This window comes from Cucumis sativus, chromosome 4 (genome assembly GCF_000004075.3).
Source record: "Cucumis sativus cultivar 9930 chromosome 4, Cucumber_9930_V3, whole genome shotgun sequence".
NCBI classification, from domain to species: Eukaryota; Viridiplantae; Streptophyta; class Magnoliopsida; order Cucurbitales; family Cucurbitaceae; genus Cucumis; species Cucumis sativus.
In genome coordinates, this window is record NC_026658.2 from 24974950 (window position 1) to 24989667 (window position 14718).

Sequence of the window (14718 nt, forward strand, 5' to 3'; positions counted from 1 at the left end):
TCAATTCTTTGGGAGATCAATACGAAGATTTCTCATACTAATCTATGTGGAATAGGTAGTAGACAGCTTGAATCTTATGGGCCTATTAGCTAGATTGCTCATTAAATATTGGAAGCTTGATGAGAGAAAATTAAGCAAAAAGGATGACCAATAGGAAGATGGAAGAACCAATAATTTTGTCCTCGTGTTAAGAAAAACATATACATTAGCTTTATCATTGATTAAGAATGAGGAGGAGTTTAATAGCATTAAATAACTATTTATAGCCAATGCTTACACATTTACCTCCAGATTACGGCACACACATTTCTCTCAATAATTGGGTCTTACATTGATCACTGACTATTTGCCATTAAACTTTGTTTTTTCTCTTAATTATTATTTTTTAATTCAGCAACTATAAAGTAAGAAATATAATCAACTTTTGAGTTAGAAAATCAATACTTTCTTTACTAAATTTTGTTTCAGAACAAAACCTAGATGGTGTTATAGTATTGAAACTTCTAAGGCCTTCATACATATGATATTTTTCACAAATACATTTATGATTAGTGACTCCAAACAAAAGTATGAAATTCGTCTACATTTTATAATAAATCATGTTAAGGATGATCATATCATAGTTATCTCTAATAACAATCTTCATTTTTTACCAATATTCATAAAAAACATACACACACGACAAACTATGAGAAGATTGACAAGGGAAGACATAATAAAAAAGATTGAAATGGTGATATGGTTGACAATTCGTAGCGATAGACATACTCATTCTTTCAATACTAGTGAGAGAAGAATCATCAATCACAAGAGCATCTGCATCATCTAAATTCTTTTAAAGAAAAAAAAAAAAAAAAAACTATGAGATGGATAGTTATGAAAGAAAAGGAGAAACGAAGATAAACAAAAAAAGTGAAAAAGGGAGGATTGAGAGTGGGAATGGGTGAAGGTGTCAGTATTAAGGAGAAGAGACGAAAGGGCGCGCGAGAACACCGCGGGGGGTACTCTCTTTGTTTATTTGTTTCTCCATACTTCCATTTTCCACTACTCTCTCAATCTCTCATCTCTTTCTGCAAAGGGTCTGCCAACTTCTCCACTTTTCCTTTCAAAACCCTCTCAATCAGACGGAGACCCCAACAAATTTTTGTTTTTCAACCTTTCCATATAACTAGGACCCACACTCCATCCCCATCATATCATACCTTTTCATCTTTTCTTTTCTTATTCTTTCACTGTTTGTTTCTGTTTAGAGAAAAAATGGACTATGTCAATTATCTTAAATCTAAGCTGTATTTAAACCCGTATAAGCAACAAGAAGATATAAATTTGGAAGTGGAGGAAGAGATATAGACATTGAGATGGGATCCTCATTGTAAACCCATGTGGGAGGTGGGGCCTAAGTGAACCAGGTATTTAGGAACAAGGATGGGACTCTCTGTGGCTCCCATTCCCATCCTCTCCTTACTTTACACACAAAAGATATAATAGAGATTAGAGAGGGAGAAAAGTTTTTCCTTTTTTAAGTAGATGGTGGGAACCTATCACTTTGATTTGATGCTCTCTGGGGCCCTCCCTTATACTAATTCCAATCTCTCCTCTTCCTCCTCCATTCCCTGGGGGAACTGCTACCATTTTTACTCGATCTCTCTTTTTCTTTTACCCGAATATTACACATTTATCCACTCTTTGCGTCCAATCCATCAACATTTATTTATGTGGACCCACCCATTTGGGCCTATACCCTACTCCAGCCCAATACTTTTTTCCTTCATTGGGCACAGAACTTAATACAGGTTATTAAGGATGGTTGCATTCAACGTAAACATCACCACATTCACAAAACCAACAAACAACACACCTGTTTTTATTGTTTTGATTTGGGAATATTACAGATTGGTATATGGCAGGAACCTGGATGGGGAAGAGTTTTCATTGTATAACCCCCACATCTTTGGAGATGCATGCTCCGTGCTGCTTCATGTGTTAGCAGTGGGTTTGGTTTTACTTTCACAGATCAATAGATATCTCCACAGGTGTATCTCCCTTTTCCACTATAAATGTCTTTGACGTTTTCTTGGAGCCATTAACAATTTGTACCTCGTATGTTCCTTGAAACCCTCTGAATCTGAATTCACTTCTCTCATCAATTTGCCCACTTGCATGTGAAAGCCATTCTTGTTTTAGAGCCAAGTATCGTTTACCAGCTTCGTTGATCTCACCTTCTGCATTCACTAAATGGGAATTGTCCCGGCACATAAACATCTCCCAAAATCCCCATAACATTATACCCTCTACTGCAGGATGAGCATAAGCCTCTCGAAGCATCACTTCTAAATCATCGGCCCTTACGTGTTCGTTGATGGACGATACATCGAGTTCTGTGAACCAGATTGGAAGGCCTAGAATTCCAATTTTGTCTAAAGCAGAACAAACAATTGGTCCCACTGGACAATCAATGTGCCCTTGGATACCAACTCCACCCACTGGAGCTCCTTGCTCTTGTAGTTGAAGAATTTGGTCGACGTACTTCTCGGGAGAAGATCTTCCATCACATCCATCCTCAACGTGATAGTCGTTCACAAATAGGAGAGCTGATGGATCGAGTTTGTTGGCATGCTTAAACATGTCTGCTCGAATATCTTTGCCAAGATGATCCTGATAGAATGATCCATGCAACATCTCATTGTTGACATCATAGTGCTTGAACTTTCCCTTGTAGCGTGTCAATAGGCCGGTAAGGCGATTGTGAACAGCAGCCATCATATCATTCTTGTTTAAGGACTGAATCCATTGTTGCACAGTATCTTGCACTTCCCAAAAGATGCAGTGACCGCGAGTCTCTATGTTGTGGCTCTTGCAAAAATCCAATAACTCATCAGCGTCCCTATAGTTAAAGTTTCCTTGTTGCGGCTCTGTCCAATACCACTTGAGCTCATTTCCAAACACAGCCCAATTGAAATTCTTCACAAAAAAGTTGACAAAATCTTCGTTGTCAATGTTTGTCCTACTAATACAAGTCCCAAAAGGAAAACTGTTCTGCATTTGTCTAACTTTTACAAAGATCCCACCGGAGCAAGACCCTAAGAACTTGAGGGTGATATCACGCTTGCGAATCTGCACTTGTCCAATTAAAATGATAAAAATGAAATTAGCAATACCGAGTTGTTGGAACCAGAAAAGTTAAGCGCATGATGCAAAACACAAGACCTAAACTAATCAATGAATGTTAAAAACTACTTCTCCACATCAAACTAGATAACCATTTATGAATTGTAGAACACTAGAATGCTAAAAATATTGTACCAAGACGCTAGTTTTCATTCTTACGGTAGTTAATATTTTATAATTTCTTTTTCTATGTGGACTCTGTGCGTGTGGGTCTAAATTTTACCTTATCTGTCTGTGTCCTCAAATATCTTAACCTTGCACGGCGATCAACAGGAAATACTTGAAGTCCAGCAACCATTAAATCAACACTTGGTGCAGGACCTTGTACATAAACTATTATCTTTTCTGCTTGCTTCTCAATCCTAAAGGAACCCCCAATTTCATGCCATCTATCATTACTGATTTCAACTTGCCCTCCATTGACCCATTGGTCATCCACTCCCACTGCAACATTGACAATTTGTGCACCAGTTGCCCTAGAGCCAATCTTTACCCAGGCAGACACTTGATATGTGTGAAAGGGTTTCACCTTATCAGTTATCATTTGAGCAGGACCCATCCAAGTTTCTGTGCGATTAGTTGCAAGAATGTAGCGGCCACTTAGAGGTTGAGAAGGGCCAAGGGGGTCTCTAGCCATGGGAGGAACAATATGTGGCGACCCAGTTCCAACACTAAGTGTACAACTTCCAAGTGGAAACCATCCCTTAGTGCCATTACTTAGATTGTTGTTCATAATTATGTTAAATCCGTAGGCTAGATTCTGCATAAAATAAACCACGACCAATAAGTCATTCTGAAACTCACACAATAACTCAAGCATGGAAATTCCTAAAATCGATTTTCAATTGCTCATTCAAAAAACCTCAGCACGTGGTGGGGGTGAAGAAGAAATCTTTTGTGCCTGCTTGACAACAAAACTATCAATGAGAATATCCACTCCTGAAGGTGGACCTTCAATATAGATGACAACCTTTGATGGGGAAGCATTTAAAAGAAACTTCCCCTGTAATTGTACCCAATCCTTATCTGTTGCCTGCACACTTAATCAAATCAATTGTTTTTAAGGTTCTTCGTAAATGGTACAAGTTTCTTTTGTACGAGGGTGGAGGATAAAAAGAGACTAACTTGGCAATTCCGATATATTGTTCGCGAGAATTTGGTGTTTGCACCCATAAAGTAGCCCGTACATCAGTAGATGTGATATTGTTTCCAAATACACGAACAACAGCAGCAACATCATAAGCAACCTTTCGCTGCACCCTTCCCGTGATCTCCTGCTGAATCCCATTCCAGCTTTGTAACCGCTCCATTGCGGAGGCAAAAAACTTACCAGACTGTGGGAGAACTTTTCCATTTCCCATTGAATCATGTAGAGCAATCTTGCATCCTCTTCCAGACCAATTTTTGAGGTCATCATCAAATCTAGGGTTCAGACTAATGTTCTCATCACCAGCGTTGGCAATTCCAGTCTTATCAAAAGCATAGTCATGAAAAGAGAGTTATGTTCAAATCAACCACAAGCTTAATTTTTTTCTGAAAGAAAAGCAGGAAATTATTATGTATGACAACAATACATATAAGAACTATCGAAAAAATTCCATTGAAGTTTTGGTTGTGGACAGGAAGGGTAGGCAGACAAGGGGTTTCTGAATATAATTTCTCTTACTAAATCAGAGAAGGATGAGAGGTTGCAAAAAGAAATATAATTACCTCCAATTCATTTGGACAAGCACATGTAATCTCAACAGACTGTATGAGCAAATCAATACCCGGAGAAGGCCCTTCCAGATAGAATACAACACGGTCTGGCATGGTTGACAAGGAGAATGTCCCCTCCAGCTTCTCCCACTTCTCTTTCAACACAGAAGTTCTGCATGCACTTTTATCTATTAGTCTTCCAAAGTTAGTTATTTTCTTCTCAAGAAAAAATAATGGATATAGGACAATAAAGTTAGTTACCTCCCAATGCACAAATAGTTTGTAGTAGAATCTTTGTAAACTAGCTTTAAAGTTGCCAGGACATCAACAGATCCTTGAAGGGATCCTGATACCCCAACACTTGCTGAAACTGAATAAGTAGTACCTGGGGAAATATTGTTGGTAATTTCCTGTTCCAGTCCGTGCCAACCTTCGTTTCGATCAGTAACAACAGCATACTTAGCACATGTATTGATGAATGCTTCATCCCGGTTATTTGACTCGGCCAAATTTATGTAACCATTACAGCAATTGGGGTGCCAATGTTGCAGCCCCATTGAGAAGTCATGGTTCAGTAAGATATTGGCAGCACGTGGACTTAATTTGGTCAGACTTTCTTCCATACCCTGCCATACAAGTATAATTTATGCAGAGAAAGGAAACCATCTATATAAATAAACTTTAGTCAAAATCAAAGTTCAGTTACAGGAACCCCTTTGATCAGGAAGATCGCTATGGCATATTAGATGATAAAAGGGAACCCAGCCTGGAAAAAGGACAATTGTAAAAATGGTGAAACAAATCAGTACCTCTGGAACTCCACTAGCATTGTTTTCCTGGGTGCTCGTCATGGTCACAACAGAGCTCTAGTCGAATCCAAAGGCAAAACCAATCGAATGGAATAATATTAGTTAAAGAGAAATAGAATTTCTTGAGGAAGGTTGAGTGGCACCTGTGAAGGCTTGTCACAGTCGGAGTTTTGAGGATTGATGTTGGGAGGTCGGCTCGTGAAGCAGCATGTACATGCCCTCCTCATTTATACAAACTGTAATCAGATTTACAAGTAAATTCTAAGGAAAGCCAATATATTTTATGTTGCTGATTCAATGACAATATGTACCACAGATGATTCGACGACGTAATGAGAACCTTAGTTTGATTTTTATTGCTTTTCCTAATTGGCAAATTTGCATCAAAATAGTTGGAAAGAAGAAAATTAAGTCCAATTTGTCATCTAACATTACTTAGGAAGAAGGAACGAAAACTTCATATCATATCTAGACAACGTAAAACAAGGTTTAGATTTTACTTGTTTTAGATTATAGCGAGGCCTCTACTAGGTATAGTATAAGGCACAGAACTAATGGATATGGTGCCATATTAAAAATTGGTATCAAAGCAACATGCTACCAGTCCAGACCTGAAACTGAGTAAGACTCTCGCTTGGAGGCCCTGTATAATCAATCTACCAATTGCTGTGTGATGGTCGGTCCCCTTAAACCAATCATCATAGTGTAATTGTTGACTCATATTCCCCTGGATCATTACTGACTAGCCTCATAAGTTCACATATGCTTGTACCTCATAAGTTCATGTGTCTTATACATACCTGCGTATATATAATCTACACATAAACTAATGATGCGAAGTCTTAATCACACAACCCTGTAATTGAGAGAATCAGTATAGAAAAAATAAATTCAAGTAAGAACTTCACATTTAAATTGAAAAGCCAAGATACATTGTTATTATACAGAAATAAAAATAAATAATTGAGAAGAAGAAGGAGAAGAAAATCCATAGAAACTGATGTAGTACTCAAGTAAATTTCAAATTTGAAAATCATGTTGTAATTTGCAGTTCTAGATCAACTTTGGCTGCTTATATTCTAAGTTCAGTTTACACATGAAAGACACTTCCCATTTGTTCATACACGTCAGGAGTAAAGATCAGAAGATGAAGTACCATAGCAAAATATTTCTCTAAAGTTCTGCCTTTATTTCTTAATACCTCTAGAGAAAGATAATTCAATTGACCAAAGAAAAGACCTGAAAAAACAGGTCAGTGCCTTATAAGTATGAGACAAGGATTTGAAATCATCATCACTTTGACGCCACTGAATATCTGCTTCAATCTCTTAATGCCAACAAAAAGAGAATGCAGCATTTTCCTTTAAAAAAAGAAACACAAGAAATCTGGCTATGGCATTGCCAAAAATAAAGTAAAATTTTGAAAAGCACTACTCTATAGTTCTTCATACTCTTCTTGCACACGGAAGCTACACCTTTTACTCTTAGCATTTCCTCTTATGTCCCATCCCAGATGATAGTGGCCTGGTCATCTTTTCTTGTGCATTGGCCATGAATAATTAGCTATTCCCCATTAGAAGTACCAAGCATCTCAAGTCTATTTGTCACAAACGATCTCAAATGCAATCATTCATTATAAAACTATTTCTACAAAAGTTTGAACACAGGCTCTAATACAATGCCAGATCACCAATCAACCAATTTGTGGGGCTGGTTTTTTTGTATACCCTTGTATTCTTTCATTCCTTCTCAATGAAAGTTGTTGTTTTCATTGAAAAGAAAGAAAAAAAAAGTTAGATCACCAATCAACCAGAAAATATAACAAAATTGGCGCACACAATCCAACTGTGACACCCAGAAGAAAATTTTCAAGCAACTAATTGACTAATTAACAACTCTACTAATGAACTAAATCAAAATAAACGAAGATTTGTATTATTCTAATTACAAAAATAGAACAACCTAAACTAATTACCTTAAATCCCCAGTAATGCGAGTATACCAATAATTCTGTAAGAAAAAAAGAAAAAAATTGCACACAATTGGCTTCTTTAAGACCTGAAGTGCTCTTTGAAAAATTAAAGAAATGCGTAAAAGGAATTAAGGCAAGAAGAGAGAAAAGACTAAATAAATTATGGAGCTGAATCAGTTCATTTGGTAATGCATCACAAATCAAGAAAGACAATAAACAAGATTTATACCCTGGAAGTGGGAGATAAAGAGAGCAGCGACATTTGATGTCCCATATCTCGCCGTTGACCGTTATCGTCTTATGTAGGGTTGGGTGGGGATGCTCCCATTCGGATTCCTAACCCAAAAGGATTCTCCGATTAGGGTTGGGTTACTTTTGACTTTTCAATTACAACTTTAGTCCTCAAATTTTTTTTGAAAACTAACACTCAATTTTCAATTTTAAGTCAAGTAATTTTAGAAACGTGAATTTTGTATTTAATGGATCTTTTGAGTTTTAACATCAGAGAAGAAGATGAATGATTGGGAATTGGTTTAAAATAAATTTGATAGCATTGTTAATTAGAGAAGTATGTAAGCAATTGCATGATGGATTTAGGGTTTGCATTGATTTTCGGTGTTTATAACAAGTCAAAAAATGTTTAGAAAGTCGTATAAATTTATGATCCAACAAATATTTTCACTGCCACAACATTCATAAGGAGTCCAATTTTGTACATGTAAAAATTGAACTTCAACTTGGAACGTGTGATGACCAGGTAGATAGAAGATGGTAAATTTGTCTTTTATTTATGAAATATAGTTTTGTGGTGGTAAGCTTTTTCTAATAAACCATCATCTCTCGTTTCCACAACAAATGTCATTCACATCCTCTTGAATGTATTTACAATCTACATGATAACAAATATCTTTCAACACTAAGTCTACAACTTTTCATGTGCAAACCATCTATTGGTGACATTTACTTTCGTGTACATAAATTGTTATATATAAGTCATTATCGATGTAAAACATAACCCAATTTACTACAACTTTATATATTTAAGTCAACATGAACTTAACTCAATTAGCACATGTATGTACTTGAAAATAAAAGATTTCAAATCATTCCATGTGAGGAAAGGAGGAAAAAGAATGTCAATTAAAAGCCATATGATATCGTCAAAATAAATAAACAAACAGTAAAGTATTGATTTAAAGATGCCGAAGAAAACTGAAAATGCATGGACAGGCCCTATTGCTGAAATAGCTATCATTTGCAGGCCTAAGCCAGTAAACGAATTGAGATGAATAAGTTAAACTCCAGGCCCAAGCCCAATACGTTTGTATGGTTGGGCTTAAGAAGTGTCAAAATAGAAAAACCACCGGATCCAGCCTCGATCCGAACGGGCGTAGTGACGAAGAGTGTAAGAATGATACGAAAAAAGATCACAAACTCACTATATATTAATATTAGTAAAGTAAATAAATATATAAAATATACAAAAAAGATTGACATACGAGAAACGTGAAAGTATGCAATAAATATGAAATAGAGGTTCATATATTTGGATTCCCATATACCTGCTTTCTTATAGTGTGATAAATATTGTAAATTGAGACTATTGTTTAGAAGTTAAAAAATAATAATAATAAAATACACATAAAATGTAAGAGTTATAATTACAAAGGTGAAAGTATTTAGATAAATAATGTAATTATTTGTTAATGAGTATCATAATTAATTGGCAATTGGAATTTAGCGAAAAGGAGGGAGCACAAGGCACGTAAAACACGGACCCCTCGAAGACCAAAACAAAACTCTCTTCTTTATTTATTTATTCATTTGTATAATATTCATCTATGTTTATATATATATATATATATATTAAATAAAATGTTATATATAATAACAATGATAATAAAAGAAATATTTTGGTACTAAAAAGTAAAAGATTCTGGACAATCTTCCTCGTACAAGGGGTGTGTTTATTCTTGTTTGCAACTTTAATATAAAAATATTTTTTTCAATAGAAAACTTTAGTATAAAATATTATAAAATACAACTTGCAATTCTTTTGAATAAAATATTATTGAATAAGATAATGTTTCTTTAGGTCATCCTGTGGATTTGTTAATTAAATAGATATTCCCCAAACCTCAAGTATGTGATCAGTTAAAGTAAACATATCTTTGATGTTACTAGAGTGCCAAGGCAACTCCCTTTGCTTAATAATAAACAAAATTAATCAAATGCTATGATGTGATAAATCAATCTTATTATTTTTTAATAATTTTAAATCACTTCTATCTATATAAAATATGTTATTACAACTAAAATTTAGGTAATTAAATATGTTATTCAAATATCAAATTGGATCTTAAAACTCAAATAAAATGTAAAATTACTGGCACTAGTGTTTATGCTTAACTTTAACAAATATAAATAAAAAATTAGTTTTTAATTTTTTATAAATTAGTTTTCATGTTATTGATATTTTGTTACGTTTCTAAATAATTTGGTTAATTTATATATTAAAAAAGAACAATAAAAAGATAGAAAAGGGAAAAAAGAAAAAGCTGATGAAAATAAGTAAAACGTTTATGATTGATTTACTATTGAAAACAGTTTAAAACTATTAATTTATTTATGTGGTGTATAGTGAAATTGATCGAAAGGTAAAGTGATATCCAAAGTTGCATTACCCTTTTGATTAATTAGGTGACACTTGAAAAGTAATGTTATTAAAAAAAAGTTACATTTTAAATTATTTTAATAAAATAAACCATTAAAATATATTTCAAAAGCTATTTTTGGATGATCATCAGTTTAATTTTTTTAAAATGTTAATATTTAAATAAAACATTTAAAAATATATTCCAAACACACTCCAAAATTAAAGTTGTTTAAATTTAAAGCATCAACAAATATAATACAATGCAAAATATAACAAATTTAGATATAATTTTCATATTCGCTAATAGAAATTTATCGATGATGGACCATATTGTTAGATAAAATCTATCATAAATAAATCGTTAAATCTAGAAGTGTTACCTTATATAATTATTTAATAGTATAAGATTTCGTCTCAAAACTAATTCAAAATAAGACAAGTGATTCTTAAATTTGATGATCTATAATAATGCAATAGTAAATTTGAATGGGGTAGATATGGGGAGATTGAAGGATGGATAAGAATGGTTTGAAGTTTTAACAATTTAACCTGCAGGTAAAATATGTGATTGAAGGTGGGGTAAAATTGATTGCAAATTAAACCCATATTCAAATGTTTATAAAGCTTAGAGACAGCATTATGAACACTTTGGTCCTCATGAACTGATGATAAAATAAAGTGTCTCCCTGTAATCCAATCAAAATAATTACATGAAAGTAAAATAATTGTTATTTCTACTCCTATCTAATCCATGGAACTTGATAAATTCCTAATTATTTTTTAAATTTCAGAGCTTTTCGTTCACTTGTTTGCTTGTATTTATTATTTAATTCATATATTTCATTACTATGATTTTTGTTATTGTATTATCTACAATTAGGTCGATACCATATGTTGTGACTAGTTTAATGGTAATTAAGTTATTTGCTGCATTTACGGACTAAATAATATAAACAAAAGTCTTTTTATTTTAAAATAATAATTTAACAATATAAATTAAATTTATAACCTTAAAAAGGTTTAATTACATACTTCTTCCATTACTATATTTTTTTGTTTTAGTTTATTTTTATCTAAATACTTTCATTTTCCATGAGTATTTTGGTAACTTAATTTTGAATGGACCAAAAGGGTCATCTATCTAAAGCCCAATAGGATCAAAATCTACTTAAACTTTTTGAAAGGACACGGACCAAAGAAAAAACATATAAATCAAAATGGACGTAAACTAACATTTAAAAGAAAAAAAAAAAATTACTTGAAGGAAAGGTTTTATGTATAGTTAGTTCCTGACATCAATAAGCCGAAAAAGCAGAAGGCGAAGTAAGCAGTGGTTGGAAGTGAGAAATTGTAAGTTTAAGTTTAACCAAACATACTCTGGTAATTGAGAAGAGTGTGTCACGAACAACAAATAGAGGACGAAAAGTGTATTAAATGCTGAAAGTGTAGATGAAAGTTGCTTCCATTGTATAAAAAGAATAAAAGTTGAAAATGTGATTAAATATAGAAGAAAGTTAAGAGAGAGTTAGAAAAGTAAAAGTAGATGGGTGGGTTTGCAATTAAAATTGGATGAAAAGAATGAATTTCTTTGGTTGGTGTCTTATGTTTGCAAATTGCATAATTTTGCTTTGTTAGGAAAAGAGAAAATAGAAATCCAGATCCAATCCAAGTTGTCACAATCAGCAAAGCACAATTATTTTAATTAAATTGGGTTGACAATTAATAGTTTCACATAGCAAAGAAGTCAAAGCACGTGTATTGTCATTAACACTTAACTCTCCTCTGAGCTCACACACGCAATCATAAAACCATATCTTATCGGATAAAACTTCATCTCCATCCATCCATTTCATTCCAATGGAAAAAAGTAAAAGAAAAGAAAAAGACATAGGAGTTGGTAGCGACTTACGATTGTGGGGATCTCCAGGAACAGAGACAAACCCAAAGCTAGTGCCACCTGTACACATCATTCGGTCTCTCACAACTATTACAAACGCCACCTCACTCTCTACTCCGGCCCCATCATCTACGTGGATAAACATGAAGCTCCAACCTCTTCCAATCAGACACCTGGATTATCCCTACCACTTTCTCTCTCTACATCGCTCCCCATATGTTTCCTATATATCTATTATTTTCTTTTTTCATTCATTTCCTTTAAATAAACAAACCTTTTACCAATTTGTTTAAAAGACGCTCAAAATTTGCATTATAAATACTTTTAGCTTTAACACAAATGTTCACAACAATGTCTTTACTTCCTCTCACCTTCATTGTCTACTTTCATTTTTTTTATTTATGATATGAGATACTGTTTTCTTAAATAACAAATTTTCGCACCTCATTTATTAAATTAATAATTGAATTTTAGATTAACTAAACCCCTAATTAACAAACATGTTTCTATTGTGACCATTGATTTAAATAATATTTTGTTTGATTAAAGTTCAATTGCTAAATATGACCAAAATCCACGTGATGTAGTTATGAAGTCGTTTATGAACCAACCAGACCTAAGTTCATAAAACTCACCATATAACTTTATAAAGCTCCCCATAGAATTTTCCAGAACTAGAGGACTACCTAACTCCTGAATATGAGATTTCCTAACTCTTGAAGTTGATCGTCTTTGAAAATTGAATATTGAAGCCTTTTGAAAGATACAAGCTTTATTTTAAAACTCAAACTTCAAGAACATCACGTACTCTGTTTCGTCTAAATTAAACATAGGCATTTAATCGAGATGATCAAGTTCTAGAGATCGAACCACATTGCATTAAATCAACACAAGCACAACGTCAATATGAATTCAACTTTATTAATTAAATTTATCCAAAAATCTTGTGGTGGAAAGAATATTAACTTTATTCTGTAATACTCTCTTACTCCAGGGACAATAAGAAGTTATGTTTGATCATTTTTTTAGTTCAAATTCATTTTATTTATTTTGATATACTTTTTTGAATCTTCTTAAAATTTAGTCAGATTTTATCGTGTGAAAATTTGACGTATGGGACAAAACTAAAAGTATTTACAAGAAAGTATTTTAAATTTTTATCTTTTTATATTCAATATAACTTTAAGGGTGGTTTGGTTTGTGGGTAAAGAGGGTGGGAATGGGTGTGTGCTTCCAAAGCCCATGTGTTGGTTGATGTGTATTTTTTTTATCCTCGAATAGATATTTTCCGAGGTTTATTATTTAGCGGAAGAGGAGGATTTTCAATCCTGAAGCAAAGGTTTGCGATTCCTTCCTTCGAAATCGAGGTGATTTTGAAGCAACTTTGCCTTGAGTTTTTATTAGAGTACAAAAAAGTACAAACAATGCAAACTTGAACTTCAACGACACCCTTTGGATTTTTAAAATATTAAAAGCGTTTATAGTACAAAAGTAGCAATAATTTTTTATTAATTTTGTTAAACCATTTTTTTTTTAAGTTTAAGGAGTACATTAAGAGATATTTTGTGTAACATATTTTCTATATTATCAAAAGAACGACGGCATCAAATTTCAACCTTTTCCTTTTAGCCTTTTAGGTTTCAATTATTCTATCATTTTAAACAAGAATTGTTTATTATTTCACCTCTTAGCCTTGACTGATTATTTACTCTTAATTCCTACGTTTTGTCTACTTTTTTCAAATAAAATAATCGTTTAACTTATTTCATTTTCGTTTTCAATTTATAATTTTCCATAATAAGTTCAATTAAAACATTTTAATTAATACCTTAATAAGTATTCCATTGTTCAATAATCAAATGGATACTTTAACACAAAATTTTATATGAACTAAAAAATACAATGATTGAAAAAGAACATAATGGTAAAATAAAACTCCAGGGGTAAAATTTGAGACACTCTTAATAATTAAATAACTAAATTTTCTTGAGATTCAGATTTGGTAATAGTTTGAGAATAACGCAGAAATTGAAAATTGAAAATATAAAATAAAAATGATGAATGATTAAAAATGAGTAGTAGCTTGTTTAGTTGTTTTGGGAACGGAATGGCATTGTGTTGATGTGCATGCGTAGTGATTTGATTACTAATAAATAAATTAATTAGGCCTGCCTGTTTAATTCCAAACCAACAAAACTCAATTACTTTTTGTATTGGAGAAATTTGATTAATGCCAATTAAATTTTGCTTTTATGAAACCTAAAAGTAGAGAAATAGGTTATTAGTACCTAAAACAACACCTCTTCCTTCCCATCTGGTAAATATTAATTATATTTACCTACTCCCTTTCTCTTTTACAACTACTTTAATTAAGAGAGTTCCAATTAACCCCATTATTAACAATTTAATTACCAATCTAATATTCCCTTTTAGATGAATTTAATTTCGTATTAAGGAAAAAAGAGGAAAAGGACCAAATTGTCATTTAAAAAAGAAAGAAAGATAGAAATTGTTAAGA

At 32.9% G+C, this 14718-nt stretch overlaps 1 protein-coding gene across 5 annotated transcripts; it reads right to left on the bottom strand.

The window, feature by feature from the left end:
• Positions 1 to 1660: 1660 nt before the first annotated feature.
• Positions 1661 to 8027, bottom strand: LOC101213349 (endo-1,4-beta-xylanase 1). Of its 5 annotated transcripts, none has more exons than XM_031883990.1 (11): positions 7877 to 8006; positions 7651 to 7685; positions 6287 to 6475; positions 5819 to 5911; positions 5676 to 5732; positions 5128 to 5492; positions 4879 to 5038; positions 4294 to 4637; positions 4031 to 4208; positions 3392 to 3928; positions 1661 to 3114 (listed from the first exon to the last, which is right to left on the bottom strand). In XM_031883990.1, the coding sequence occupies exons 4-11, from the start codon at positions 5900 to 5902 to the stop codon at positions 2008 to 2010; spliced, it is 2832 nt and encodes a 943-aa protein (XP_031739850.1). In that variant the 5' UTR covers positions 5903 to 5911; positions 6287 to 6475; positions 7651 to 7685; positions 7877 to 8006; the 3' UTR covers positions 1661 to 2007. The 5 variants fall into 5 exon arrangements, with proteins under 5 accessions (XP_031739850.1, XP_031739849.1, XP_004141418.3 ...); XM_031883989.1 differs by having other exon boundaries at positions 6287 to 6531; XM_004141370.3 differs by lacking the exon at positions 7651 to 7685 and having other exon boundaries at positions 6287 to 6531; positions 7877 to 8027.
• Between the last annotated feature and the right edge of the window lie 6691 nt (positions 8028 to 14718).